General features: G+C 46.0%; 2 protein-coding genes across 3 annotated transcripts in view; both read left to right on the forward strand.

Moving 5' to 3' along the window:
• Positions 1-6,888, forward strand: part of dele1 (DAP3 binding cell death enhancer 1) — a 7,482-nt gene extending 594 nt beyond the window's left edge. The window contains exons 2-12 of one of the 2 annotated variants that reach the window (XM_080008422.1): positions 299-416; positions 518-620; positions 1,928-2,078; positions 2,194-2,403; positions 2,522-2,592; positions 2,726-2,819; positions 3,074-3,216; positions 3,569-3,727; positions 5,021-5,113; positions 5,472-5,625; positions 6,106-6,888. In XM_080008422.1, the coding sequence (XP_079864548.1) occupies positions 299-416; positions 518-620; positions 1,928-2,078; positions 2,194-2,403; positions 2,522-2,592; positions 2,726-2,819; positions 3,074-3,216; positions 3,569-3,727; positions 5,021-5,113; positions 5,472-5,625; positions 6,106-6,347 (1,538 nt within the window). In that variant the 3' untranslated portion in view covers positions 6,348-6,888. The remainder of the gene's footprint in view (positions 1-298; positions 417-517; positions 621-1,927; positions 2,079-2,193; positions 2,404-2,521; positions 2,593-2,725; positions 2,820-3,073; positions 3,217-3,568; positions 3,728-5,020; positions 5,114-5,471; positions 5,626-6,105) is intronic. The other variant, XM_080008423.1, reaches the window with a different exon arrangement.
• An 852-nt stretch (positions 6,889-7,740) lies between these two features.
• Positions 7,741-25,000, forward strand: part of apbb2a (amyloid beta (A4) precursor protein-binding, family B, member 2a) — a gene marked incomplete at its 3' end in the record, with an annotated part of 39,589 nt that continues 22,329 nt past the window's right edge. The window contains exons 1-8 of the mRNA XM_080008682.1: positions 7,741-7,880; positions 10,389-11,710; positions 13,410-13,618; positions 16,384-16,557; positions 16,777-16,862; positions 19,986-20,043; positions 22,367-22,513; positions 23,359-23,486. Coding sequence (XP_079864808.1) covers positions 10,423-11,710; positions 13,410-13,618; positions 16,384-16,557; positions 16,777-16,862; positions 19,986-20,043; positions 22,367-22,513; positions 23,359-23,486 — 2,090 coding nt within the window. The 5' untranslated portion in view covers positions 7,741-7,880; positions 10,389-10,422. The remainder of the gene's footprint in view (positions 7,881-10,388; positions 11,711-13,409; positions 13,619-16,383; positions 16,558-16,776; positions 16,863-19,985; positions 20,044-22,366; positions 22,514-23,358; positions 23,487-25,000) is intronic.

The raw sequence follows: 25,000 nt of genomic DNA on the forward strand, positions 1-25,000 counted from the left end.
TATACACACTGGTTATTTCGGTGGCCTTGGCTTGCTGTAATCGAAGCCTGTTTTGGTGTGCTGTTTTCCCCACATAGGAATGCAGAGCTAATTATAATTGCGCATGGTCAGTAGAACGTCGCAAAACTGGTCTGGATATTCCAGAAATGGCCACTAAATGGGATGTGGACCCATGCTGCGTAGAAAATAATGTTGGACAGAAATGTACCTGAAGTGGCCGTCGTCACACTGCATCGTCATACAATTTGGATCTGGAACTAAACTACACAACCCCCCCCCCCCCACCCACCCACCCCAGTTCTCAACAGGTGCCATGGCAGTGCCCCCCTGCGTCTGTCCCAAAACCACCACGTGGAGGACGAGGTCCTCAAGGGCTCCACCGAGCTGTCCGCTCCTCGACACGCCTCCAACAGCAGGTAGCTCCCGTCCAATGCACTCTCCTTCTCCAGTTGACCAGGGGCTTTGTTTTGGCGCTTGGTTTGTTTGTCTATTGATGTCGCCCTGCGCTCTCTCTCAGCTCTCAGAAAGGGGAGGATGGAGAAAAGAGGCAGGAAGAGAAGACTTTCCATTTCTTCTACGCCAGGCTCCCACGTTACACAGCCCTCGATGCTGTGGGATGGGTATGTCCTGGCCACACACACACACGCACACACACACACTGCATGAAGACGGGCAACTTAACTTAATTCCAAGCTCTCAGCTAATCATCGGGGGTATACATAGGCATGATGTTAAATTATATTCTATTCCAGATTTAACTTAAAGCCCATTCAACAGGATGCATTTCAGCCCTGATTTCTCCGTTTCTAACGTCACATATTGCAGCGGTAAAGATAACAAATGGCTGCAATGGTCTGTAATAGGACTGTTCGATATATCATTTCAGCGTCAATGCGATGTCAAGTAAGGCAAATTTACTCAAGCACGTCATGCTACGGCTTTTTTGCTCCTTGATACAAAGCTAAAATTCGCACGGTTCTCGTTTACCATGACCAATCTATAAGAGAAGTCTGTCTGATACAACATGATTTACTCCGATTTAAGGGTTCTTGGTAGGGTTGGGTATTAAGAACCGGTTCCAAATTTCAGAGAACCGTGGATTCGATAACACACGTGCATTTCGATTCTGCTTGTCGGCTCCTAACTTTTGCATTTTTCAGTCGCGATCCCGACTCTCCCACATTATATTGTCACGGTGCGGGAGCAGACGGGCAAATGTTGAAATAATCCATCCGATGAATAATTTCCCAAAGTGCCATGTTTGTTTACATCACTCCCACGTGCAGATAACGTGAAGCACCGCTTATCTGTGTATCTGCACTATATCTGATCTGAGGTCTCCTGTAGCCTTCTCTCCTTTCCTCCCGTGATAAGCAGACTGCTGCGACTCTGCTGTGCGCTCACGAAGCAGACACTTCCAGTTCCACCTTTGTAGCGTCAGACTGCTACTGGGTATTGATGAAACACTTAGTTTTTAAAAATTAGAAGTTTTTATTTGATAATCGTCAGCGCTGATACGCGGAAATTGATCAAATGGGTTTTATTTCCTTTTTTTTTTTTATTAAAGCAAAACGACGGTGGGTGGTGGGCAAGTGATGTGATCAGTGTATGTTTGAACACTTTGTACCACTGATAACTGTGGCAACCCTACTTTATACCTTTTACATTTTGTTAAGTACCAACTATAGCATTTTAAGTCATTACAATTTACCCATGCTTGTAGGTAGAGATACAAACTGCCACTCGCAAAAACAATGAAGGGGAAATGATATGACATCAAAGCAGTCTTTACGTAGATAAAGGTGTCATTTATCAAGACCCATTCCAGGGGACAAACAAACTAGGTTTTGTCCCCCTGAGACTGTATGCAGTAACTTGGTGTAGTAGCTGATGTTTATCTGATTTATCTATTTTTTTTTCTCCCCAGGGTGCAGCGACGGTCCTGTTCATGCAGATGTGCAGGAGGATCCACTACCAGTTTGCTTCCGGCACCGATTCCAGTCCTGGACTTGGTCCTTGTCCCCTGGCAACCCCCACCACTCTGCCCAAATGTGGCTACCGCATCCTGCTGGAGGCCTGTGAGTCTTTACCACAATGCCAACCATATACAGTATACATGTAGATTCCTCCTCTGCACTGTTCTGGACAAGCTGTTAAAATTCTGACAACACTTTGTGTTTGCTGCTCCTCAAGTATCCAGACAGGATGTTCTGTCCAGAGAGAGGGGGTCGATGTGTCTCCACGTTTTGCCGGAAAGACAGAACCAAAGGCCGTCCCAGATCCCAAACAGCAGGAGCGCTCAGGCCACTCCTCCGAGCAGCACAGACCAGGAGCGCCTGGAAGCTGACGCTGCTCCCTCTAACCACCAGGCGTCAGAGTTGAGGCAGGATTCTGCTTTACAAGGTTTGCTCAGTCGTCAAACCAGATTGAGTTCATGAATTAATTCAATATCGATTACTCTCGGTTGCATAAGAAATTTGTCTTTTGCCGTAAATATTTCTCAATATGCTTTGAACTACAGAAGAGTCATGGAACCCGGAGCAGCAGGGTATAGACAGTGACTGCAGGCGGACACCAGGAGATGGCCACAAGGTAAACCGGCCTTTGTACCAGATTCTGCTAGTAGGTCGGAGGGTTGTATTTATTTTTATTTTTTGGCGGGGGGGGGGTTGAGGAAAACCAACATCTCAATCCAACAAGGTGTCCCTTCTCCCATGTGACCCAGAACATCTTGTCTGAAGAGGAACAGCTGACAGGGGCGGCTTCCAACCTCAGCAGCGTGGCGGATTCCAGCGTGCCCGTCATCCTCAACATCATCGGTGAGTATTTCACAGCTCTTACACGTTCCGGTCCAAATGATTCCTTATGGTAATTCAATCAATCCATGAAGCACTTTACTTCAGAACAGACGCTCGTTGTCATTACAGTATAATATATTCCAAGTCTGTTTTGAAATACCCATGCTTTAGACAACGTTATATTAAGAAGTATCCTGTTGAAGTCCCTCTAGAGGTGTTTTTCATTCACTTTTAGGCTACTCTCTCTAAACTCATTCTACATCTTTCCTCCTCAGGTCTAGAGAGTGCTGCGAATAAGAACCACGAGGCGGCGTTCTCCTGTTTTCTGGCAGCGGCGCAGCATGGCTACAGTAAAGCCCAGTTCAATGCCGGCGTCTGCTATGAGAGGGGCTGGGGCGTGAGCCAGGACAGAGACAAGGTGGTCACCGGAAGGTGTTATCCCACTCTGCAATGGTGGATCATAACTGCCCTGAACACTTGAATGGAACTAAATATCAATCACATAGATTTTGAAAGTACAAATGTAAATATCTTAATATTAATTATATTCTGCATGTTTTTATTATTATCTGGAAATTTCAGATAAACAGAATAAGATTAGAGACTTCATTTTTTGTCAAATGAGGTATAACTCATATAGTGGTGAATGCAGAGATTCAAAGACCAAGCACGGCATTGTTAAAACTGAAAGACTGAAAGATTAATATTAACCATTTTAGAGTTTTTCTTTATACCTTGACATATTCCTCTGTATTATTTGACACCACCAGGCTCTGAGTTACTACTGGCAGGCAGCAGTCTGTGGCCACGCCCAGGCTCAGTACCGCTATGCTAAGCTGCTACTGACCAGCAGGCGGCGACAGAGTGGAGAGGAGTGGGACACAGCTGTCAGCCTGCTGGAACAGGCTGCCACATCTGGACTCACTGAGGTAAGTCCAAGAATAAAACTATAAACTCACTTTTTTTCGTGTGTGATTTGCTGTTGTTATTGTCACATACTGTATATCCGCGCACCTATATTTCCCTTCTCACGGTTTATTCATGTTCCCGCGGATTGGTTGATTTATTTATTTTTTTTCTTGCATGTCTGAGCCCTTCAGGTTAGTGGGTGCCCTCAAACTGTCCTTTTTCATTTGAACAGTTTGAGAGCAAGTGAATTACATTTGACTTCACTAATAAACTCATATTTTGCTCTCATCACAGGAGCTAAAACGAGGAGCCAAACGTCATCGTTTTAATGCCAAAACTCAGTCTATGCCGTTTTACCTTATATTACTCAGAATGGGAATCGGTCAGGTCTCAGTGGAATTAACCTTACCAAGTCCTTGAGGTGCTTGAAGAGCTTGAATTTTGTCTTCAGCAATTGAAGTACTGGAATACCTTGAAAATTGCCCCTTTTGTGCTGAACTGCTGAGATTAATTACTTATTAATTATATTATATCTTAATTAATAAAGATCACATTGAAATCTGGTGATATTTGTTTTGCTTGAAGTCCTTGAAAATGGTAAAAAAGTGCTTAAGAACGACTGTCAGAGTAAACCATGGTATGGTCTATAGAAGTCAAATTAGTACATGAAACTGTCAGAAATGACACAAAATATCTGATGACACACGTTAATATCCATTAACACCTAGGAAAACAAAGTTACACCAAAGTACATCCACAGAGTCATGGGAAGTTCATAGAAAACCTTCACAAAGCACCTTGAAAAGACAACATTAATGCATTTTGATATCATGCATTTTAAATATCTTAAAAGGGACTTAGTTAATACAGGTCTCTGAGGTCTGTTTTTGAATTTTTTTTGCTGCAAATACCACTCAGATTATCCATTCTAACCATTCCAACATGCCTATAAACCGTCCTGTTCCTGTATGATAATAGGAAGGGATCGCAAATCTGAGCAGCTTGTTTCACCACATGTTTTCTGAAGTAGACAGCACATAAAAAACTGACTGAGGTGTCTTACTTCACAGTTTGTGTGTTGGCAGGCTCATCAGATACCCAAATGTAGGTGCACAAGCACTGAAAATTGAGTTTTTCATAATAGGTCCCCTTTAAATCTATGGGAGCTATGACTTTGAAAGCCATAATTGCAGCACATATGACTGTAATTTGTCAGTTGAACCGACCTTAACCTGTGGAATGATCAGTTTCTCTCCTTAGCCGCCATCTTTTTTTTTTTTTTTTTGTTTGTTGTTTTCCCCTCCTCTGCTCAGGCTCAGCTCTACCTTGGCTCGGTCTTCTCTCAAGGGCCGGTGAGGGATGGCCGCAAGTGCGTGCACTACCTGAAGATGGCAGCAGAGACTGGAGTGAGTGGCCTTCTGGCCAGCTGGAGTTTGGATATTGTCCTCCAACGTCCGATGAACCAATGTCTGCTGAAGGATTTAATCATAGTTAATACCAAAAAAAAAAAATGTGAAAGCTTGATGCAGGTTTTATGTTATCAACCAGTTTGAGCTGTGACCTGAATACACTGCGGCCTGTTTGGGTGCGTTCAGCCCAACGACATCTGTTTCTGAGAATATTTTAGTAGAGTGCAGCTGAATCTAGTTTACAGGGGGCGGGCTGTTGCCTCGACAGACCACGTTTGCGTGAAGTCGTCTTGTAAAGGCGATCGGGAAGATTTTGAACTCGCTGAACTCATTTTAAACTCCTCTACCCGCACAGGACGGCACCGCCCTGCTGTTCCTGGGTCAGTGCTATGAGAGCGGCTTTGGCGTGCAGCCCAACCTGAGCATCGCGACGGGATTCTACGAAAAAGCCGCCCGAGCGGGGAACAAGCAGGCCAAGAGCTTCCTGACGCAACGCGCCGGGGGAAACGGTAAGGGCGAGGCACGCTCTGTTCACTCCGTCTGTAATAGGGTTCTTAACCATGTCCTTGAGGTGCTTGAAGTGCCTGAATTTTGTCCTCAGAAATTTAGGTACTGGAATACTTTGAAAATAGCCCCTTTTTGTGCTGAAGTGCTTAAAGTCCTTGTAAAAAATGCGATCCTTGAAAATTTGAGATATTCACCCTGGTTTTGTTATTCAAATCTTAACGTATTAAAATAATAGATATACTACTATAAATAATAGACAATGGAACAAAGATTATATTATATTTTAATTCATAAATATCACATTGAAAATTGATTATATTTGTTTCACGTCAAGTCTGAAAATGAAAATAGTGCTAAATGAAAGTACTTGTCCTTGACCATCATTTTGTAATGTCAGAATGAACCTTCTCCAAGTACTTAAGCACCTTATTGTTGTAACCTCCCAGGTTCTGAATCACCTCACCTCACCCATCTCTCCCCAGGTGACGCCGCGCTGCGTTCCATCCGCTCCACTCCGTCTTTCTCTGGTGTGTCAGCCATCAGGGGTCATCCACCTTCCTCCTCCCATCGCCCCGTCACCCTGCCCCTCTTGCCCCACGCCTGGAGCACAGGCAGCCTCTGCTCCCCCCTGGACCCGGCCTCTACGCCCCTCCACCTCCACCCTCACCCGCAGGCTTCCGGCGCCGACGGAGGCCCCTGCCGGTGGACCCTCGGCATTGAATAGCCGGTTTCGGCGCCCCTTTGAAGATCTAACGGTTCTGTTTTTAAAGGATTGTATTCAGTTTTATGAATGTATTTTTCACCTATAATGTGGCAAGCGTTACACAGGTCAACATCTGCATTTGTGTGTATTTGCATGCACTCATGTGATTAAGGAAGAGTTTGTGGGGAGTGTGTGGATGTAATCATGTTTTTGGTTTTTTTCCTAATAGTCATTAAGTACGACCATGGGTTGTGTTCTGGAGCTTTTTTGTTCTCTTATAGTCACTGTTCTCTTACAATGTGACATCATCTGACCTATATGGGTGGAAAAACTCTGTGCCTTCGTGAGGGTTGTTGTCTATTTGCACAAGGCACTGTTACGCCAATCTATCTGTAATGTCTTAAAATCAAACAAATTGTGCGACTCCGTCTCGGCAGAAATGTAAATGGAATGGATATTTTGTAAATATCCTCAGGGCTTGATGTCTGTCTGTGTAAGAGACAGATTCTACACTCATTTCTGAACACGCAAGGTGTCAACAATAAAAGCTATTTCATACGGCTGTTGGCTACTTTGTTCACTCACTGATAGATTTTTATCTCTCGCCCTCAGCTGTGGTCTGAATGTCAGCTGTTATTACTGTATCAAGGGCTATATTTGACGAACAAGTGGAATACCAATCTCTTTAAACGAAAGAACTTTCAACAGCTTTTGTTGTAAAGTAATTTATCTAATCAGGTACCACAGACTGGGGTTTTAATTCAAAAAAAAAAATGGGAGTTACCGGTAAATAGGTTTGAAATGCATAATTTAAATATATCCAACACCATCCGCTCTCCGTTTCGAAAGTACAGAAAGATCGTTTTTTTTAATATATTTTTTTATTTCCATCTCATTTAGTCTCCATCTGTTGCTTATAGACCAACATGTGAATTCAAAAGAAGGGGCGCTGGCTCCAAAATGATTGATGAAATGAAAAAATTCACCTGCGAACTGCTCTTGTTGTGAATTTTGGAGCCTAAAACTAGGTCATGGTTCAGAAAAAAGTTGAGCCCTGTCTGCGTCCTTATCCAGGACAAAATAAGACATTTTTAACACGTCTGAAACAGCCATTATTATAATCGCTTATTAGATTATTATTATTATTACCATTACCAATACTATTATTATTTCTCCAAACCAATGCACGACGTCACGCTCCGATGATGTGTGATTTTCATTACCTGACTTATGAAACACCTCCTGTTTATCATATTTGCGTGCGCCGAGCGCCCTGCGTCGGCGACGCTGATTGGCCGGGCGTGCGCGAGGGGCGGGGCCCCGCAGCGACGCTCCGGGAGCCAGTGGCGCAGAGAGGAAGGAGCAGCTCCGGGTACCAGCAGCTCCGGAGGAGGAGGAGGAGGAGGAGGAGGAGGTTGAGGCGGCGATGGTGCTGATGGTGCTGATGAAGTGATGTGATCCCATACGGGTGGAGTGGCACTTAAAAAGCAGCCTCCGCGCCCTCGTCCCCCGACTGCGCTGTCGACGTGGGAGAAGCAGGAGCTGTCACAGGCGGTGAGTGGTTCTAAATAAAAACCTTTAAGGTGGGTGCGCTCCCTGAGGGGATGGGCGGGTGGGTGGATGGATGGGCGGTGGTATAGACGGGATGGATGGGTTGGAGAGTGGCCGAGCCTCTTCCTGACATGGTGACGGGGTCGTGGCGCGCAGCTCCACCTTTCCAGTGGGTTTGCCGACGATTCAATTGTGATTGTCAATAGGTTTATCAACAGCCGGATCCGGCAGAAAGGCTGCAAAGATGCAAGAGGACCCTACTCCACCCATGACATCATCATCATGACGTCATCTATTAATGGGAAGCAGTTTGACTTTCATGTTGTGTATGACAGGTACTATGTCAATGAAGGTCGTTATTAACGTGGTTATGATTATGGTTATTATAATTATTATGAATCAGTTGAGACTTTTTAAATTTAGCTTTTCTACCCGTCAACTGTGGCATTTCTGCCTCAATATGGCAATTATCTTTGGATATCTTGAGTTGAGAAGGAGGGCCTGTGGTTCTTTTAGAGAGTGACAGGAAGTTGAAGGACGCTTGATGAGAATTGATTAGTAGTTAGAAATAATGTTTGAAATTATGTTTTTGTCCAATTTGACCGACTGTCATTTTTTTAATGCTGATATTTTCGCAATGAGGAAAGAATAACTGTCAGTGTTTGGCCAATGTGTCTTGCTGTGTAAAAAAATATATAGATATATATACTGTATATACTGTATATATATATATATAAATATATACATATATACATACACACATATATAAATATATATGTACAGTATACTGTATATACAGTATATATAAATGTATATTTGCATATATTTTTTCATGTTTCTAAAATGTGCCAGTGGCGAGCTAGGAAAGACGAGATATAGTCAGTCAAATAAAGGGGGAAAGGTGAAAAGACGCTGGAAAAGAGGAAATTCAGCCTCCTAAGTGAGCGACCATTATTCCAGTGAGAGAGACGGAAGCTGCCGCTCGTCTTGTGATAGGACAATGAAAGATTCTCGGCCGGATCTTACGAGCGACCTCCGGTAACAGGAGCACAATGGGATTATTGACAGGGGAAAAACAGTGACAGTGTGCTCTCCCTGAAAACTGCTGTGTCACCCAGCCCCCCCCCCCCCTTTTCTTTCTCTCTAATAACCACACTTTCTCTCCCCTCTCCTCTGGCCACCTGTGTTCGGTTGAACTAACCCAGGCCTGCGTCATCGAGGAACAGGGAAAGGAAGGGAAAAACAGCTGCTATCTCTATCTCTAACCGGGGGGGAGGGTGACACACAGTACTGTTATTGTTCGTTCTTAGTCCTCGTCGTTTAAGCTTTGTTGTGCTGCTGTCGAGGTCCGTGGTCGCTCGACTGATTCACCCCCGTGAACAGCTGCGATGTCCAGCGTTAAGGGTTCAAGGGGAGACTTCATTGGCGTGTCACTGAGACGGATCCGCTCTTCCTTTTGGTGTGTGTCCGTGGACACTGTGTTTACGGCTAACCCGCCGTGCCGCTTGCAGGCCTGTAAAGCCAAGAGCCGATTCAGCACTACCTGGCTACCTCACTGACACGGCAACGGCCGCCCGGGAAGCCATGGGAGGATAGGGGAGCCCACATGGGGGTGGGAACACAGCCAGAGAACCACCTACAAAGCCCTGTCCCACTCTGTTTTCCCAAGATCCACTATCGCCGCCGAGATCTGCCGACTTAGCTCCTTTTCACGTTTCCCAGAAAGGCTTTGCATTGTTTTGTGTCGTCTTGTGTGAGGGCGTGGGCGAGTGTATTTTAACGGGCCGGCAAGCAACCTGCTTATCACCTTAACACGAGGCAGTTGCCCAATTAAACGGTACAACAACACAGGCCGTAACCTGCACCTTATCTTCCGTCCCATCTCCCGTCTCCTTCCCCTCCGTCTGTTTCCGACAATACAGTGCTGATCTGTCCCGGAGATTAAAAGAGAACGACGCCGGCTATAGTTTGCAGGATTTGCCTGAGCGTTCCTTGTCAAGAGCAGGCTCGCCGGCTTTGTACGCCAATCCTGAACGAGTACGTCCGAGGTCTGAACTTCTGCCAGTATCTAATTATTTAAAGGGAGTGTGTGACGAACTAATCCGGTGAAGTCCGACCACCGTGCATCGGTGGAAGCCCCAGTGGGATTGCTAAGCAGGTTTGAGGAACGAGGTACAGTAATAGTTCAGATTTTCTTTTATTCCTCAGTGCTGTAGCGGCAGAACAGAGTACTGGCGATTCCTAATGTCACAACAACCTCCTTACTCGTCCCGTGAACCTATACTCTTTCCCCGGGACTCAGTACTCAGTACAATTATGTTTCTGTTACCCTACTCGTGCATCCATGACTAAGTTTCACTTTCGTGGAATATCAGAATCGTTGGGGAGAAAGGCATGCAGAAAAAAGTGGCTGAAAGATTTGTGGATCCTTCCTCCATTCTTTGGATTATGTGTTTGAATGTGTGCATTTGAGCTCTCATGTCTTCCATGACCTCTGGCCTCTCTCCTCAGCTTCGTCCCCCCCCCAGTGTTCGTCCAGTCAGCCATGATGTCGGTCCAGACTCCACCTCTGTCGCGCTCCGGCTCCTCCCCTTCGAACATGGGATTGACCAATCGCGGCGCGGCCTCCGCCGCCCCTCCCACCTCCCTCAGCCTCCGCTCGTCCTATAACCAGCTGCTGGGGCGCGATGTAATCAAGGAGAATGTTGGCATGGAAACTGGAGGGTCCGCCACCTTGCCAAAGAGCCGCCAGAGATACGCCATGACCAGTGTCCGCAGTGCCATGGGTCTCAGTGACAACCTGGGCCAACATCCGAAGAACCAACCCCCGACCAGGGGTAGAGGCCTCCCGACTAAGTCTTCCTCCAGCTCGGCCCTCTACTCCTCCTCTTCCTCCTACCCCTTCAATACAACCAACCCCAAACTGGCCAAGAACGGGGCCAATATGCAGAGACGGGCCGAGAGCCAACAGCTGCAACTGAGCAGAGCCAACACAGAGGGAAAAATTCATAATGATGTCGATAACAACCCAGGCTCTGGGTGGCTGGAGGAGGTGAAAGACAACTCACAGGTGGCCCCATTCCGTAGAAGAACAAAGAGCTTCCTGGAGTACCAGGACAAGGGCCTGGACCTGGACCTCAGCTGGGCCAAAAAGGAGAACCGAGGGGAGAACAAGCAGCAGCTCTCGCCGGAGAAAGAGCAGGCCAGCCCCGCAAAGGAGCGAGAGAGTCAGGAGGAAGAGAAGCCCAGCGCCAAGCAGCCCAGCCCCGAGGACAAACAGGAGGTGAAGGTGGTGGTGGAAGAGGAAGAGGATGAAGAAGAAGATGAGGAGGAATCGACTCCGACCCCAATTCAACCCCTGCTCCCAGTGGTGGTGGAGGCTCCCCTCTCTGCGACCTCCTCCTCTTTGGACAGCCCCGAATGGGTCCCTGACAATCAGGACCCCCTCCAGGGGCAGCAGCCCCCACCCCGAGGCCGAGAGGAGCTCAGTGTCCAGGTACAGGCCAGCCCTAGGGGGCTGCAGAGTCCAGCCAAGCCCCCACGGAGCTCCCAGCCCAGGGTGATCAAGGTGGAGCTGCACCCCAACAATGAGAACCAGTTCCTGCAGCAGTACCCTCCGTCATCCCCTAAACAGGCCAGAGCTGTGGAAAAACACACACCAAACAGGCACCCGGCGCCCCCTGCCGTCGGAGACCATGACCCTGAGAGCGAGCTCCCCAAGGTGGGCTTCAGGATGGATCTAGACGCCGAGACTCCATCTGAGGAGGATGAGGACTCCAGTTGGACCACACTGTCCCAAGAATCGCCCTCCCCACAGACTCCACAGGAGACAGGTCAGATGTGTGTGTGTGTGTGTGTGTGTGTGTGTGTGTGTGTGTGTGTGTGTGTGTGTGTGTGTGTGTGTGTGTGTGTGTGTGTGTGTGTGTGTGTGTGTGTGTGTGTGTTTGCCTATTTGTTTAGCACTCCTGACATTCACTGTACAGTACTGTACAGCAATATAAGTCACACCCAATCCCACTAGCTGTCATTTTTCATCTGTCTGGTCAGAGACACCAGTGGCGACTCTAGGAAGACTGATGATGTCTTTATGTCTGCTGTGGGCCACCGTACCGCTTGGACCGCTCAAACCTGGAATAGGGGAGGAGAAAAAGAATCGTACAAGTGAGGAGAAGGCGATAAATGTAATAAATCAAAGACGGCAAAGGAAGAGAGAGAGAGAGAGAGAGAGAGAGAGAGAGAGAGAGAGAGAGAGAGAGAGAGAGACGGAGCGAGAGAGAAGCTTATGTCCTGTGGGACTCCGACTACAGGGAGTTGCCATGACAACTGGACCTAAGTAAGGACAGAATGACCATCTTTAAATTATACCCTGTGCAGCCTTGTTGTGTGTGTGTGTGTGTGTGTGTGTGTGTGTGTGTGTGTGTGTGTGTGTGTGTGTGTGTGTGTGTGTGTGTGTGTGTGTGTGTGTGTGTTGTGTGTGTGTGCATGTGTGTGTGTGTGTGTGTGTGTGTACGCCAGTTTTTCTCCAATTTCATTTTCTTACTTTAGTGGTAAGGTTCAGATCCTGGCCTGGCAGAGATTGACAGCTGCGTTGTTTCTAGAAGTGGTTTATATCCGAGAGAACGTTCACGTTGAAGACACAATTTGAGGGATCAATGGGAGTCTCCCATCGCACATGACGAAAGGACATTCATCACGGTTTTTTTTTCAAGAAGGCTAAAAGAGTCGCTGTATCGAAGGTTGCCCCAAAAATGTTGTTTTGTCTGCGTTGTTTGTTACAACTTTACACCACTTCCGAACGTTGCGTGAAAGAAAGACATGATGACATTCAAGGCCAGTGTGAACCTGGGAGCATCATTGGCGGGGTTCCTCAACCGTATGAACACAAGTATGCTGATTGGCCACTTCTGCTGACACTACGCCTTACACTGTTATGCCACCATCTGTAGCCTTGCAGATTTTACTCAGATAGTACTCTGCCCCCGCCATATAATAACGCTGTCTCTGGTTTTTAACAGTGTATTGGTTGAAAAAACTACCCGTCGAGCATTCCAATGTAATATATATGAAGTAAAAAGTGATTGGATCTGGTTCGCCAGGTCGGGAATCCTTTTTCTGTGCATGGGACGAGGAGAAGGAAAAAGCCGGATTCAGAAAGTTAATGTCCACTCCGGGATTTTGAGACAATCGGGTGGATTTTTACAAATGAGAGGCCCAACAAAGTGAGTGGAATCCGCTCGATCAGGGCAGGGCTAGAGTTAAAACGGGACAGGGCTCGACTTGAACCTGGAATTTTCTACCTCCGCTCCAAAGCCACTCCAACGCCTCTAAAAATAGCCCAGTTCAGCACCTCAAACTGCTCAGCCCCACTCAGGTTCATATTGAAATTTGCATTAAACGTCTTACTTTTATAACAATTCACAGCACTGATCATACCATGACATAAAATCATATTGACACTTCTTTTGGCGTGATGGACTATGTTCTTATCTTATCAGTTGTATGAGGGTAGACACTGTCCTGCCTCTCCTGCAGCTGATGTGTGGGGTGACGGAGACCTGCCTCCCGGCTGGCGAGAGGTGTCTGGCTCAACGGAGGTCTACTTCTGGCACGTCCCGACCGGCACCACGCAGTACCACCGCCCCGTTGCCCCCGGCAACCAGCAAACCTCTCCCAGCAATGAGCCTGACCCAGAACCCGACCCTCAGCGGGAGTCGCACGACTCCCTCAAACCGCCCACCGAGGTGAGAGGACTGACACAGAATGTTAATGACGTTGGGTCGCCGAGTGAAATATGCCAGCTCACGCGCAGGTAGGTCCCCCCCCCCTTATAGGATCTGCAATTATATCGTACTTCCTATCACTTTGGGACCTGTGCCAAGGTGATTTATTCAGGACAAGGAGGAAAATTCCTTGTGGACAGCTGCTCGCATCAACCTCTTAACATGCATAAACACCTCTAAAATATTATAGACGGCCAACGAAAATCTTCTTACATACAAACGGAAAGGATTTCCCAAAACGTTATGCTTACCTAAGGGTGGATCAACAAATGTACTAACGGCTGTAAAAACGCCTGCACCCGTCCGCAGATGTTCTCCCGGGTGCTAAAGCGTAACGCGTGAAGGACTTGGACGAGGAGCACGGGGGGCCGGCATTGATGTGAATCGTCTCGAGCCTCCTTGAAAGTCCCCCATTGAGATCCGATAAAACGGGCCTCAGGAAATGCAATCAGCTGATGAGCCGAGTCACCGCTTTGAGCCAGAAAAACCTGTACCGTCCTTAAACGCCCTTCCTGGACAATACAGCGTGCGCCAAATCTTTAAGCGAATCAGCGGCGATTATTCACTTAATTGAGCTTGCTTAAATTGTAGATAACATATGGTAAGACCTCCTGCCAAAGTTCTTCATGAATGAATAGCGGTAAGATCTATAGCATGCCACTATAGTCGCCATTACATTCTTTAAATTAGACAATTGAGATGTTCATACTTTGAAAGAAGCCTTTTATTCGCACTGATGGCTCCCGCTCAGCAAGGCTGGATTTGTACCCCCGGGGGCCCCTGGGCACAGAAGCTCATTTTGTATTTTCCTTTTTCTTGGTTTTGAGACTTTTTCGGAGAAAATATGTCTAAAAATCGGACCTCCTCCCTTCTGGTTCCCACACGCCTGTCTGTGTGCGCACTAGGCAGGGCACCAGAGGGGCAGACGGCGCGGGTGCCGCTGCTGGTATTTCAAAATAAAAGCCCTCCGCTTTTATTGGGGATGGCAATGTTCTAAATATTGAGGAGGGACGTCCTCCCCGAAACCTACGCCTATGCACACACACACACAGACAGGCAGACCAACAGACAGACAGACAGACAGACAGGCAGACAGACAGACAGACAGACAGACAGGCAGGCAGACAGACAGACAGGCAAACAGACAGACAGACAGGCAGGCAGGCAGGCAGGCAGGCAGGCAGACACGCACACACACGTGAGTGAGGGAGAGCTAGAGAGAGACAGAGAAAGCAAGAGAGAGTGGGATGGACAGATAAAGGGAGAGAAAATGGAGGAGGAGAGGGAAAAAGAGAGGGAGCGAGGCAGAGTGAGAAAGTGAAAGAGAGGTAGAGAAAGAGGGGAAGAAAGCGAGAGGGCGGGAGAGAGAGGGGGGGAGAGAGAGTGCATCGTAACGAGGGAGCAAATGCGTTCCCTGTCGGTGAGCATCTGTTATTCTCTCCATCGTGGAGGCCGGCTATCTCTTCCTTTCTCCGCCCCTCCCGACGCCGGCGAATAATGGCGTTTAGATTTTTTAAAAATGCATACGTCTTTTTCCTCCCATCGGCGAAGGGCCCTTTCGTGCTGAGGGGCCTCTGCCCAGATTGCCCATATCGGGGATAGAGATCGGGGCTTGCCGCTCCGTACTTTGAATTCACGCAAGCAGCAGAGCTTGATGGTCAGATGCAAGTCATTTAGCTCCACTCAAATCAAATTTACTTCCTCCAAAATCACTTTAGCGGATTTTAAAGGCAGTGAGTGCTGTCGACCGACCTAATGCTGTCCAGGGTTTATAATAATATTAGCTCACGTTGTTATTTGTGAGGTCTGCACATGGAAACGTCAGTGAGGTTTGCAATGAAACCGTTTGGATTTACAGTTTTAAAACCCTTCATAGAGATCACTTTAACGTCGTTACGAAGAAATATATATGTTAAAAAAAGATGAAAAGCGAGGGAAGTAGTGGACAGTGTGCCAAGAAAAGAAGGAAGGGGAGAATTGAAGACCATTGCTTTAGAAGAGGATGGAGGAGAATGAACTGCAAGAAGTGGAGAACCAAAGAAATGGAAACAATGAAAGATTCCCAGTGGGGTTTTTTTTGTTTTTTTTTTTGCAAACCTACAGATAATCCACACACATTTATAACCAAATTAAATTAGTTTGGAAAAAGTGAACTTTGAGCAAAATATGAGTGAGTCATTTACCTGTTGCTCGTTGTTGCTCTGAAGAGCAACGGGTGTACAGCCGCCCCTGATCCCGGGGCCCATTCACCTAGACCCAGGACAGGTGTGGCCGCTTGAACCACACCACCCCCACACCGCATCCCCGGTGAGGAAAGCTCCATTTGTGGTTCCTGTTTTGTCAGTAAGATAAAATGAGACAAGCTAGCAAGGTAGCGCCATGCAGCTGAGCCCAAACACCTGAAGCAGCACGGAGACTCTGGTTGCCATGTCAGTCTGCCAGGTATGTACTAGTACTGTTTCCGTTCCCATTTTCTTCTTCGCTGGCACTTATGCGACGTCCCACAACAACGTTTTGCCAAATCAAGTCACCGTGCTTTGTACCCTAACGACTCAGTCCTCGGCGGCCATATTTCCTGAAACTAGGAAACATCCTAGAGTCTCTATGCCGCCTCCGATCCAAGAGGGCATAACACTCTTCCGGCTTCACTTTTCCCACGTCTTACCGACCGCCCTCTGGTCTCTCCATCTGTCCCCACCTTTATCTCCCCGTCTTTCTTTCCTCAGCGGCCGAGCAGCCTCGTATCCGACAGCTCGGTGGAGCCCGTCCCGTCTCCGTCCGCCTCGTCACCCTCGTCGCCATCCTCCTTCTCCCCCACCGCCGACGACCTCGCTCTGCCGGGGCCGGAGTTCAACGCCGCCCCCACCACCACCACCAACACCACCACCTACACAGCCAGCGTAAGTCCACCTCCGATGGACGGCCTGGATATGTAATGTATTTCCCACGCGATGGGTTGGGTGGAGGCTGGGGTTCAACCCTTCAACCCTCGGCCTGAAGAGGCCAAGACTTGCTGACGTGGGTTTTAATTAGGAAGTGGGTGACCTACTAAAACGTTTTCATAGAGGTGCATTGTCCTGCCTGTCTGTCTGTCTGTCTGTCTGTCTCTCCGTCCACAGGAGTTAAAAGACTACCCCGTCTACCCGGACCCCAGTCTAAAGGCCTTTGAAGGGGCCACCCTACGCTACGCCTCGCTGAGACTGAAGTAAGTAAATAGTAAATACAGGTACAGTGACTCGGCACTTTTTCACCCACAAAGCCAAATTTGACTTCAATGTTCATGGCAAAGGGGAGTGCAGCGAGTGCATTTTCGGCTGGTTAGTTGCTCCAGTTTCCAGCAGTACACTCCCATCATCATGCTTTTTCTTTATTCTTTATTGTGTCTTCTTTCGACATTACATCGTTCCTTTACGATGTGCTATGAAGAGTCATCAAGTTGCGTAGGCTGATAAACCCTTCATTATTTAGACACTTCTTTTTTTTTTGATACAACACAAACGCTGAAAACAATAACACAATTAACAATCATTTCTTTGTTTGGGGTGTTTTCTGTACTTGTATTTTTTTGTATGTATATATTGCATCTTTGATTTTTGTGATTTGTGTTTGGCTGCTAATGATGTCTGAATGTTTGTAATGTTCTTTGTTATCTTGCTGTATTTAAAAAACAACAATTAACAATCAATGACACATAGAAAACTAAAACCAAAAAGACAAACAGTACTGTGGAAAAAGGAAAAAAAAATGGAGAAAAAAAATAAAATGTAATATCAATAATACATTTTATTATGATTATTATGATTATTATGATTATTATGATGATTATTATGATGATTATTATTATTATTATTATTATTATTATTATCAGGGGTCCAGCCCTATTGTTATTGTTTGGGAGTCTAAAAGTCTAAAACTGTCTCAAACAACAACTTCGGCATTACACAGGAACACGGCTTACATCTTGTCACAAACACCTCGTCGTTGAAGTTTCACCCAAATCAATCCACACAGTGGAGGCGATATTAACAAAAAAACGCCCAAATTTGAGCAATATCTTAGACACGGGCCAAAGCATGCATATCACGCCTAAACATATCCAACATGGTCGGAGGTGTCGTTTAAACCAATATGTCACAAGGATCCCATGGATTACATTTCATCCAAATGGATCCACATACGGAGTAGATATTAGTAAAATAACGAATAACTTTGACGGCCACTATTCGTAAACAAAATGAACAAGATGAGATTTACAGTCAGACGCTTTATGACGTCATCATATTATTTACTATAAATGTACAGATTCCGATTGAGAATGTCCAGTCAGACCGCGTCCAGTGTGCGGTGTAGACTCGGTCACTCTGTAGTGGTTCAACGTTACCGAACTATCGATTTACGTGTGAATTTATACAACGTATTACCTGGTATATGTCAGTAGATCTGTCAGATTGGTATCTTAAATCCATGGTCCACATTACTTGGCCGGATTAATGAAAAATCCAATAAAAAGTTGTCCACAAAAACTTTTCACCACGTCCAGTCGAAACCACCGAAATGTGCAGCTGAGCAATACTGCAGGTTCAGGATTCAGTGAGGTGTCGGAAAAATAGAAGCCATGCAATGGTTACAACTCACAAAAATACCACAATGTTTTTCGTAGTTCATGGAAACGTAACTTGCTGAAAATGTAATCCAACGGAAAAACTCAACAAATAAATTACGTGAATGGCACAGCACCAAACAGCCACCCTGCACTGGGAGAGCAGCTCTATTTCCACAGACAACCAGGTGAGTTATAACAATGAGAAGTTCTGATTTACAGGCAAACATTGACGGTTGTTTTCAAGACAGGAGGGTTGCGCTGTGCAGACAAGCGACCAGGAGACGACAGACCGAGGGGAGCCTATGCGGCGTTCAATGTAAACACGGAAAATCATGCTTCGTTTGAGAGAACCCGGGAAACTGTGAAAGGCACTCAACACGACTAAACTGGACCCTGTGTATTGCAGTCTGCAGCTAGATATATTATTATTTTTGTTATTAGGGGTTCATCCCGTAGGGATGGTCCCCTCTTGTTACTTTTAGGATCTTTATTATTCTCCTTGGCACTTTTCGGGCTAAAAGTGTCCGGAACAGGACGACTGCTGCAGCTATGGACCTGTAGAGGTGTAGTTAGAAACAGGACGTCACAGACATCCCGTGGTTCAAGCTGATGAACTTTGACCGGAAGTGACTGAACGTTTGTGCATCGCCAACATTCGAAAACATCCAGTCGGGTGGTGGAAGCGAGATGAGTTTGTGGAGTAAGACGTTTTGTGACATCATCATTCAATTTGCTATAAATGTGCAAGAGAGCGGTTCCGAACTTCCATTTGCATCGTACACGGTCCGTGGTAGGGATGTAACGGTATGAAATTTCACAGTACTATTTCACAGATATACGGTATTTCATGGTATTAATTCCCACCTTTGTCTTCTGTATATTCAATTAATAATTACTTGAAAAATAAAAAATAAAAACACATGATAAAGCCTCTGACGCGGTGCAGCATGGGAAGGCTCTTGTCGGGGCTCCCAAATTCACAGGAGAGGCAAAATAAAGACATATATACCAAAATACAACTTATTTACCACTAATAAGATGTAAACGTTAATTCACCCTCATCTTATGTTGTCACTGCACAGTTGCAGACTGCCAAATTCTGTCCATCCAATGAGTAATTTCCCGAAGCCCTGTTCCGCCATGTTTGTTTGCACTCGCTCCCATGCGCGCGCAAGTAGTGTAAAGTCGATAATGGACCCCATGTATTGCTGCCTGCAGCTATATTTATAATAATAATAATAATAATAATAATAATAATAATAATAATAATAATAATTATTATTATAATTATAATTATAATTATAATAATAATAACAATTATTATTATTATTATTATTATTATTATTATTATTGTTATTATTAATACAAAATAATAATAATAAATGAATGAAATAATAAGAATAAATAAATAAGTTAAGCTATCCAAAAAGGCCAAAGAATAAACTGCTTCTGTGCATCGTCCTCATGAAGGAAGAAATTCCATAATTAACTATTAATAATTGAGTATTCATAATATACATATTTATCGAATAAATATGAGATATAAGTATTATAAATATATGTTGTAAATATTATAGATAAGATAGTATTGCAATTTAGCTCTACATAATGTAAATCCCATTTTTTTCATACATTCTTCACTATTTTGAAATCTATAAGTTAGTTTTTCCATTGTATGCCCTGTATTTCATTCTCCCAACCGGCTCATCATGCTCTTTCTTGCAGTCCTGCGGCCCAGCTTGAGACGGTGGACCTCGACAGTGCCTGCACGGACCAGGCCATGGTACAACGCTAAACACGACACAGGCCATGTTCAGACACCTGCCGAATGTATCTCGTCTCGACAGGGACTTTTTTTGTCGGCGCTCACATTTAGGGTTTTACAAGCTGTTTACCAGCGAGGTACATGGAGGTGCAGGGTGTGTTAGGGATGATGTAATGGTCTACCCCTGCACCTCTCTCTCTGTGCAGCTTCGCTGCAGTGCCACTCAGCGGCTCATTTTGTGAACCGCTGTCATGTTTGTGGCTTTTGCTGTCCTCTTGTGGACATTAGGCACATCGACAAAGTGGACCAGTGGATTTGGCGGGTAGGATTTAACAAGGCAGTGGAAAGATGAATGAAGTGGAAGATAAAAGGAAGACAGACTGAAAGGGGATGGAGTAATATAGAAGGTTTAGAGGAATACGGATTGGGCAGAATTGGGATTTCAGATGTTACAAGGGCCTCTCTCTCTTGCAAATTAATGAAAAAAAAAAAAAAAAAAAAAAAAAACCACAATTTTGCCTAGAAATGATTTAGCCTACAAACCCTTTTTCAGCCCAAAACAATGAAATTACCATATTATATAGAGCAGCTTTTTATTTCACTTCTTTTTCCTTTATCTCAAACATATTTCATTTATTTGGACTGACTGTTTTTTTAATGATTGGAACAGAACAGGGTTGCAATTAAAAAGCAGAGGTGGAAAATCCGGGTTCAGATTTTAAATTCCACTCCAGGATTTTGAGTCAACCCTCGCTAAACAGCAATTTCAAGTTCAGCAACCCAGAGGTCCAAATAATGAGTGGAATTCGCTGAGCAGCAGTGATGAAAAGTAAGCTTGTGTTTGGAGATTGTACTCCATACAAGTGGCTCAGTAAAAACATTCCGTCACATTTTCAGACTCCTCGATCGTCTTTATTCGGCTGAGTTTTAAGTTCAGTGTCGAGTCTCAGTGACCGCCTGTGTATGTGGCTGCCAATTGCTGAATAGTAAACGAACGACTCCTGAGCCATTGAAAAGGTTGGTTCGCGACGAACGGACCGTTTGCAAGCCTTGCATCACCACTGACCAGTGCATGGCTGGAGCAGCAACATGGCGGGAGTTGTACTTTCCGCACCAAACGTGGAATTTTTCACCTCTGTTCAAATGCAATTTATTCGGCCCCTACCGTACATAGGCTGCATTTCCCATGTTCGATCAAACCTATTATTAACCTAGCGTTAGAAAAGGTGAAGTGAAAACTAAGTAACCTTTCTGTGCCTGCGTGGGTTTTCTCCGGGTACTCCGGTTTCCTCCCACATTCCAAAGACATGCAGGTTAGGTTGATCCGTGACTCCAAAAAATTGACCGTAGGTGTGAATGTGAGCGTGCATGGTTGTTTGCCTCTGTATGTCGGCCCTGTGATAGACGGGCGACCTGTCCAGGGTGTACCCCCGCCCCTCGCCCAGTGACAGCTGGGATTGGCTCCGGCCCCCCCGCGGATAAGCGGTATAGATAATGGATGGATGGATGGATGGATGAACAACAAAAAGAAGCACAGAGACAGTTTAGGGAGCACGTCGTCAGGGTTTTATGAGGAGCGACCATGTGAATCGACTGCCTCCATAGATTTGTTACAGTTATCTTCCAGCAACAAAAATAAATAAAAATGAATATCAATAGTTTCTGGAACTGAGAGAGGGGAAAGAGAGTGGGGCTCGGCTGACGTGGAATGTAAAAGTTTAATGAGGAAGAACCCAGAGTGAATACAAACAAAGGCGGAGGAGGAGGAGGAGGAGGAGGAGGAGGAGGAGGGAGATAGAGTAATAGGGCTAATACGTGTGTGTGTGTGTGTGTGTGTGTGTGTGTGTGTGTGTGTGTGTGTGTGTGTGTCTGTCGGTGGGTGGGTGGGTGGGTGGGTTTGTGTGGGTGTGTGTGATGTTTGTGCACCCCGCATGGCGTGTTTGCTCGAGAATATTCCAGAATTTGAGAATATTAGCCCGAGGTTCATCTCAGTGGGGAACACAGTACCTTGTTGTGGTTTGGAGAGATGGGGGGAGGGGGGAGAGATGGGGGAGAGGAGCAAGGGAGATAGTTGCTCCCAGGTGGTTATAATAGCCTGAGGCGATCACACACACACACACACACACACACACACAGACAAACTCGAGACATATTTCCCCCATTCTGGCGGCCCGTGTGTGTGTGTGCATCTGTTTCCAAATAAAACTTTCCCACCGACTTTCTCTGTTCGGAGCCGTCGTGAAATGTGCTAAATTAATCATGCGTCTGTGTGCATGTGTGTGTGTGTGCGTGCGTGTGTGTGTGTGTGTGTGTGTGTGTGTGTGCGTGTGTGTGCACGCAGTCCTTCCCTGTGCGCTCCCTGGGCTGGGTGGAGATGGCGGAGAGGGACCTGTGCGAGGGGCGGAGCAGCGTGGCTGTCCACCACTGCATCCGGCAGCTGTCCTACTGCAGGAGGGACATCCGGGATTCTGCTGGGGTCTGGGGGGAGGTCAGTGTTCATGTGTGTGTGTGTGTGTGTGTGTGTGTGTGTGTGTGTGTGTGCATGTGTGCGTGTGGTGCGTGTGTCTGCGTGCATACGTGTATGTGTGTGTGTGTGTGTGTGCGTGCATGCGTGTGTGTGCGTGCATGCGTGCGTGTGTGCATGTGTGCATGTGTGTGTGTGTGTGTGTGTGTGTGTGCGAGTGTCTGTGTGCACATATGGTTTAAAAGGGACAAAACACCTGAAAACCCACCTGTCTATTAATAGGACCGTGGGTGTTGGAATCATGACTTTGCGATCGTCAAGGACACATTAAGTGTCCTCATAATAATAGCTTCAAAATATATTCATGATATGTAAATGTCTATTTATGATTGAAAAAATGACGATTAAAATGATAGTGCTGTTTTAACACAATCCCAGCTAATCTTGTTTTTGAAAGGTTTTTCAAGAGCACCCCATAAATTAAAATTGTGTGTGTGTGTGTGTGTGTGTGTGTGTGTGTGTGGGGGGGGGGGGGGGGGTGGTCTTTATCCAAGAATATAATTCCTGACATTATCAATACCAAACAAAGTGAATGTAAACAAAGAGATAATGAAAATAGTGAATAAATTACAAATCCAAATACAATATACGTGTATATGCAAAAGCTTTACTTTGCTATATGATATGGTTTGAATAGAGGGAGTTAAAACGAGCCGTGCAGTCTCATTATTAACATGAATGAACAGAACATTATCATAAATGACGATGTTATAGACACGTCCTCGCAGAATCCTGTCACAACCTGACGGACAGGAAGTAGAATAGAAACATCTCACGACTGTATTCAGATGCCTCTCGTCGTCTTCCAGGGCAAAGGGATGCTGCTGGTCCTCCAGGACCGCATGCTGACCCTGGTCGACCCCGAGGACCACAGCTTGCTCCACTCTCAGCCCATCAGCAGCATCCGCGTGTGGGGCGTCGGCCGCGACCACGACAGGTAAACCTGGGGGGGGGGGGTCATGTTTTTCGTGTACGGCACCTGATTGGCTGTTGGATTTACGCCGGTTGATATCTCGAGACCAAAGAAAAGCTCAGGAACACACGGCCGCACGGCGGCCGCCATGCGCACAGAATCCGAAAACAGCAGGAGTTGGCCCCTCGGCCCGAAGAGCAAACGCTGACTCGTCGCTTCGCACCAATCATCGGAGAATGGACTCATTATCTTCTGATGCTTTTTTAATTTTTTGCACCAGCTGCATACAAAACACCATAATCACGTTCCGTCTACGTTTCTTCCTGTTTTTTGTTTTTTTTGGTGGCCTGGGGTGATTTGGCAGCGATGCATCGAGCCGACAATGTGCTGAGCGTAGCGCCGCCGGCTCAAAGCTGATGCGGCCGCCGCTCGCCAAACCCATCCGGCGGCAGGGCGACAAGGCCTTTTGTATGCGTGTCCCGATTGTACACGCCTGTCGATGAATAATTCAGCAGGGGGGTTGAGCGTGCACGTGCGTGTTTGACGCATGCTGTTTACACGCCCCTCAGCGCGACGACAAGATAGATCAGATATATTGTAGATAAGATAAGATAGAATAAGGTAAGATAATGCTTTATCAGGAAAATGAATATCAATTTATTTATATATATATATTTAGATATATAATAACTAATAGACAGCTTACGAAATATACTGTGTAGATTTGCAATGAAATAATAATTGAATAGAAATGATAAAATAATTCATGATCTTTTTTGCTGATTTATCATCACATCAGTAACACTCTCCATAGGAATGAATGGACTCGTTTGTTCTTGTCGTTTGTCGTATTCGGTGTAAATCAGGCACTCACACTCAATATACATTTAACATAACAAGATATCATAATATAATATCATAATAATATAAAGGTAATGTATTCATATGACTTCAATGTTCAAATGAGTGCAAATTTGTTTTTGTTCATATTGGTGGTGGTGGTTATTAACCCTTTATTAACCCCTGGGGAGGGCTTCTAGATGCATGTGTAATGACCCAATAACGGACGGAGTGGAACATAAAATCGCGTCTATAAAACAAGGTTTCTCAGCACTCAACGCTGTCTCTCGTGTACCATCCTTCGCTCAGTCTATCTCTCCCTCCATTGCCTCCCCTCTCTCTCTCTCTCTCTCTCTCTCTCTCTCTCTGTCTCACGTTCCCCCTCTCGTGTGTGTCTGCGTCTTTCTCTCTCATCCTCTCCCCCTCGCTCTGTCGCTGGCTTTCACCCACTGTATCTCACTAAGTCCTTCTGAGTGCTCCCCCCTCGCTCTCTCTCTCTCTCTCTCTCTCTCTCTCTCTCTCTCTCTCTCTCCCTCTCTGTCTCTCTATCTCGCTCTCACGCTCTCCCTCCCTCTCTCCTTCCCTCTCTCTATCTCTCTCTCGCTCCCTCCCTCCATCCCGTCTCTGAGGACGGTGAAACTTTCAGTAGGCTCGTCGCTCTGCAGTAATGGATAAAGCGTGTAGCTAAAGAGGGGAGG

This window comes from Zeus faber (genome assembly GCF_960531495.2).
Source record: "Zeus faber genome assembly, chromosome: 10".
Taxonomy (NCBI): Eukaryota; Metazoa; Chordata; class Actinopteri; order Zeiformes; family Zeidae; genus Zeus; species Zeus faber.